Source organism: Ciconia boyciana, chromosome 1, assembly GCF_034638445.1.
Source record: "Ciconia boyciana chromosome 1, ASM3463844v1, whole genome shotgun sequence".
NCBI classification, from domain to species: domain Eukaryota; kingdom Metazoa; phylum Chordata; class Aves; order Ciconiiformes; family Ciconiidae; genus Ciconia; species Ciconia boyciana.
In genome coordinates, this window is record NC_132934.1 from 68,629,559 (window position 1) to 68,635,224 (window position 5,666).

Genomic DNA, 5,666 nt, shown 5'->3' on the forward strand with positions numbered 1-5,666 from the left:
TGTCATTGTTAATTTTCCAATGCTGGAAATATCTGATTGTTTTCTTAACTGTGTTGCATTTAATTTTATGTTTAAACAACTAGGAAAACATTTGAACTGGTTTTAGCTACGTTGAAATACACACACTTTTGTATCCTCCATGAGAACTTCTTTTTTTTTTTTGTTTGAGAAATCCATTCCAACATTCAGGAGGTAAACTATTAGATAGCATTGCTTTAAGTATAGCAACTTATGCTTGAGACAAATAAGCTGGACTTATCTTGTTTATTTAGCCTACAAAGTAGATCATTCAGTCTTCTCTACAAAATGAGCCAATATTGAATATATGAAGCAGGCAACTAAAATGAGAGAGGAGATTTACAGAACTGTGCTTTTAAGTTGTGTACCTGCTGCTGTTCCTGCAGCTTTCTCTAGCAAAGTTTGCTCTAGCTTTGAAAGGCAATGTTTTCACCCCTTCGGAACTGCAAAAGCATTATGGAAAGGGGCTGGTATACCATGACATGCACACAGTTTTGAAAGTTTAACCCAGTTCTCTGGATTCATCGATGGACTCCTGCTGAGGTCAGAGGAAATGTAGAGGAGAGCTTTCCCTGCCAGCTGTGCTGCTCAGACCCTGCAGGGAAGACAAGAAATGCCAGTAAGGTCGCAGCAGGGTCCTCCATGCTGCATGGGCAGAGAGGAGCAGTCACGGCGTACTGGGTCGCTCGGCACCATGGCCAACCCTATGGGTGCAGGGTGCTACTCTTCAGTGCCTGCACCCTTCTGGATCCCAAGCCAGCAGTGTTTTTATAGAGGCTTTTGGCCTTTGCATCCTCCCTCATCATATCATGCATCTATTGAGATTTCTTGCTGGCCGTTGCCCCAGTATATTGCATTTAAACTATGTTTACACGTTGCAAGTCATGTAAGGAAGAGTTGTGAACTTTGCTTCCTGATGTAAACCACTTTTGACCTAAGAACATGTCATTCCCCCATTGACCTGACATGGGAACCCAAGCATTTGGTTGGACTCTTATTCACAAGGCTCTCTTGAAAATGAGAGTTAGATTCTTAAAACAGCCCCTGCTGAACCACGCTGGCTGTTGTGAAGAGCTCTTTCACCCCTGCCTCACCAGCACCTTCATTTTCTTCTGCTCAGATAACGCTGTCGTCTTTGGATACCTCCCAGAACGCACCTAGTTTTCTTTCCCAAATTTAGCTCCCATCCACAACTGCTATCCGTATCTAGCGTGAGGTCTGCAGCCTTCTGAAAACCACTTCCTGCTGATAAATCCCAGTAGTTGGGATGTTTGGTGTTCTTGCTTTGAAGACCAAGCAAGGAGAAATCCTCCTCCTCTGAGGGAATTTGTTCAATGGCCCCAGGTGCTCGTGGGACAAAAATGTGCCTCTGGAAAGGCTTTGTTAATTTGTGCAGCTTTGCCTTCTCCTTCTCCACCTTGCAATGATGTTTTCGGAGACTGAGAGCCCTTCCAGGGGCTGGCAGTGATGGGAACTCGCCCCTTCCTTACCTGACTCCATTGCCCCATGACTTAATAAGGTCGAAAATTCCTGGTAGGGTAGAGGCCAGTCTTCTGCACCCCAAAGGCTGTGATGAAGATGTTGAGGATGACCGTGATGAAGATGAGAGCTGTGGCAGCATTGTTGAGTATATTCAGGCGGGGTTGCTTTGCAACATCATTCAGGTTCAAACGAGCTGTGCGATACAATGCAAAAAGAAAGGGAGATTTGTAGCTTGACTCCAAGTCCCCCAGCCCCTGCAAGCCTTCCCTGCCTGGCAAATGTCCATGGTGCCCCTGGGCCCTGTGGCCACAGAGCTGGGGGAATAGTCCAAGGAACTTTACAGGGGCCACAGCTTGCCCTGGGACAAATAGGAGGACAGAGCAGAGGGAAAACAGCTTTTTTTAATGTTGTGTCTTTGTTTTGCCATGGAGGTGTCATGGCTGCCAACAGGCCAACCCTAAATAGCCAAATTAGTGCTGCATGCTAGCCAGGCATGTGCCATGTGACCCCCCCCACTGCACGGCCATGGGACATGGCAAGGGAAGGCTGGGTGACATGGGGGACGAGGTGAGCAATGTCGTACTTGGGTTGGAGGCCAGTTCCCCCTTGACACCCAGATCTCACATACGTGCTGACACAGCTATCAAGCCCCTCCTCACCCCCAGACCAAGAGGGATCTGGGTACACGAATGGGATCAGCCCTAGCTGCTGGGCATCGATCAGTTCAGACACGGGAATGCCCTGGTTACTGGGGCTGTCTGGCCAATAAGCCACGTGAACGGCAGCCTTGTGGCTCCCTGCCCTCAGTTGTGGTCCCCTGTCCCCCTTCTCCTCACAGCTGGCTCCAGCCACCGCAGCTGCCACCAGGAAAGGCTGTGCCATGGTGGGGTAGGGGAAGGAACATGTCACAGGATTTCCTGTAGCCTCTGATCCTGTGTCCCACATAAAAAACACATAGGATATACAGGAAAAGCCAGCGTTCTGCACTTTTAATACTGGGCATGTGTTGGAGGCTGAGATACAGCAACTCCTGTATCAGACGGAGTACTGGGCAAGCCTGTCTGAAGTGCTGGTGTGAATGTACTGTCCATATGGCACTAGGAGAACTGAGGGATTGGTTAAATGTGAGGTTAACGTAGGGAATACTTCTGCCTAAATTGTGCTGTTAGGCCCCAGCTTGAGCGAGGCGAAAGATACAGCTAAAATGTAGTATCTGCAGGAGCTGCATGAAGTGGCACATTACAGGGTGGGCAGCAAGAGGCCACCCAGCTCTCTCCCTGCGACAGGGATTCAGCAGTGGGGAAGTGAAGGAAGAGCAGCGCTCAGAGCTGTTGTGCAAGATTAAAAAACAACCCACTCCCCACTTTGAAAAGCAGTAACACAGACCTCCCCACTGCCAGTGTCAAGCTGTCTTCAGTCCTCCTGCCTTCAATCCAGCCCTGGTTGGAGCCAGGGGAAACCATTCAGGGGAAGAGGCTTCTCCCTCCCACCCCCGTGCCGGCCAAGCCATGGGATGCCCTACCGCAGCAGCACCCTGCGAGGGTGCACGCACCTCGGCAGCCGCCTTACCGGTGATGATGAGGAGAATCCCAATCACCACCTGGAAGAAGAGGGAGATGCTGATGAGCACGATGAGGGTGGCGTAGTACTGGAAGGAAGCCCCCTGCTCCAACACCGCTTTGAGCTGCGTGACGTTCGCCATGAACAGTGCCACGTCCAGCATGCTCTCCGCCACGCTTTTCTTCGTCGCGTAGTGGTTGATGTTCATCGGCCCGTTAATCCGGAGGTGAGGATTCATGCCCTGGGGAGACAGGAGAAACCACATGAACTGGTACGATTGCTAAGCCGACAGACCCGTCCGTGTCAAATGGGCTGCTGCCTCCCCATGGGGTTTATCCAGAAAGCCTGGGAAAGAGTCAAAGTTGCATATTTTAAACGTGTTGAGAGCGCCCAGTTTCCCCTCGGTCACCTTGTGATATTAATAGGCACAAGATACTTGCAGTGATCAAGAGCTCAGCAAGGTTAGAAAAATAGTGGGTATTTTTGTGGAAAACAAGCTTGTCCAGAGTTACAGTAATATAGATTACCCAGAGCCAGGGATTTTGCAAGGAATATTAAATTCCCTTCCTTGAGGGCACAGACAAGCCTCAAACTTACAGGGGATTAGAGAGAGACCTCTTTGGGTCTGGTGTTCAAAGGAGTGTCAGTGGCTGGGCTTCATATCTCCTCTGAACACTTTTTCCTCACTACTGTCTTAGACAAGATGCTAGAGCAGATGGGACAATCCACATGTTTGTTTCTGAAACTGGGGGCACTGGTTCTTCAAAACGTCAGGCACTGAAACGCACCGAGACAAGGGGTGGGATCCATCACACCTAACTTTAAGTAATCGTTCAGGCACATTTGTTTGTCAGTGGAAAGAAACAGGTATTTACAAGGGGTAAATCACCTGGTTTCCCTTAACCTAATTACAAGCCATGGGTCATTTGGCTGCTTTCAGCCATCCACCTTTTCTCTATCTTTTTTGTTAAGTGAGTTCCCCTGTTAGCTGTCTTGACCCAAATGATTAAAAAAAAAAAAAAAGATAGAAAAGGAGACGACAGTTTTCAATTCACCCAGAGTGTCATCAGCTGGTAATAAACCACCAGCAAAGGCAACAATTACAAAAGATTTGGATATATCTGCAGCAAGCTATGATCTTCTTTCTTAAAAAGAAGATCCACGTAGCACGTAGCAGACAGGCTTCAGTTCTGGGTAATCAGCCTCCTGTCAGCTGTAGTGGAGACCGGCAGCCTTGCCCTCAGCGCTATCTGATGGATAACCCTTTAAATCTGGAGATAAGGGCCAGGTGTGGGCCTGACGTGACCTCTTCTGCTCAGAGTGGTGGAAGAGATTTCTCCAGGTGCATACTGGAAGCAGGACTGTGCCTACATCAAATCGTAAGACCTATTTCAGTCCTTTTGTACCAGATAAAATACAAAATGTAATCTTTCCTGCATGCTCTGGGCATGACACTAGAGAGGGGTTATGGCTAGTGCTTCACGCTGCTGTCTCTAGTCTCTTTGTGGCATCCTCAGGCAAGAGGGGCTTTCTCTGTGCCAGGGTGGGAATGTGAGCAAAGCCAGTGATTCTGGGAGAGTGCTGCACGTGGTTGTGTGTCCGATACTGAAATTGGGGCTGAATTTTGGAAGGGCAACCCCCTTCTGAAAGGGGGCACAGACCAGGGGCAGACCCCCTGGTCTGTGCCAGTGATCACTCTCATGTGAGAAAGATGCGTGGTAAAAAGTGGGCAGGAAGGACTGTGTCTAGTTTGAAGTATGAGTGAACTGTGACCCCTAAGAAGGGGCAGGCTTGGGATAGGAAAGTGCTTTTGGGGATTTTTTTTTTTTTTCCGATAGCTTAAAGCATGTAATTCTTGTGGTTTCTAACAGTAAAGTTACTGTGGTTAAGAGGCTCCTTTGCAAAGCCTGTATTTCTTGCTGTGGAAGGTAGAAGTTAAAAGATACTGGAAGGAGATAAAAGTAGAAGTCTAGTGAGCCGGTAAGGACTCTAAGGCAGTGTGTAGGGGTTCAGGACTTCTTAAACATTACCGTCTGGGGCAGAATAGAGGTATCTTGCATCTCAGGGAAAGGAGGCTGGCAAAAGGACTGATCCTGGGAACACATCTTAAAAACCTAGATTTAGGTTGTGCCCCCTCTCAGCTGGCTTAAAAGCATGTGATCCTGTTGCAACAGAGTGGTACCCGTACCAAGTGGTGCAAGGTTTGAGATTGGACCCCTTTCATGTGTTTTCTTCCTTATTCCTGAAGAGTCAGCCCTCCTCCCTGGAGCGTCACAAGGCTGGGCATTGAGAGTTTATCTCTGCGTAATGATGAGTTAAGGGTGCGAGAACAAGGACGCTGTACAAACAAGACAGAGCTTTTGTTAAATGAGTGACTGGTACGAGGAGGCTGAGACATCTGTTCCCAGTCACTTATGTGGAGACAAATAAAGCAAGTCAGGAACTCCTGTTGAATGAAAACACACCCTCCTCTGGAGCTGCCCCCATGCTCCTTTACCTGGAGTGTGAAATGGGGCAGAGTTGCAATGTACTGAGCTCTGCATGCCAGATGATCGGGCAGTGAAAAGAGACAGCTTTAGCATGGGCTTTTCTCGTGTGGATGAGCG

General features: G+C 48.6%; 1 protein-coding gene across 1 annotated transcript; it reads right to left on the reverse strand.

Moving 5' to 3' along the window:
* Nucleotides 1–502: 502 nt before the first annotated feature.
* NINJ2 (ninjurin 2) lies at nt 503–3,238 on the reverse strand. Its single transcript, XM_072849846.1, has 3 exons — nt 3,070–3,238; nt 1,509–1,693; nt 503–613 (listed from the first exon to the last, which is right to left on the reverse strand). The coding sequence occupies exons 1-2, from the start codon at nt 3,221–3,223 to the stop codon at nt 1,530–1,532; spliced, it is 318 nt and encodes a 105-aa protein (XP_072705947.1). The 5' UTR covers nt 3,224–3,238; the 3' UTR covers nt 503–613; nt 1,509–1,529.
* Between the last annotated feature and the right edge of the window lie 2,428 nt (nt 3,239–5,666).

Excerpts from the sequence above, each read along its gene's own strand:
- NINJ2 (XM_072849846.1), bottom strand. The coding sequence starts at position 3,223 with ATGCTGGACGTGGCACTGTTCATGGCGAACGTCACGCAGCTCAAAGCG. Across the intron at positions 1,694-3,069 it reads GATTCTCCTCATCATCACCG|CTCGTTTGAACCTGAATGAT; the intron begins GTAAGGCGGCTG and ends TGTATCGCACAG.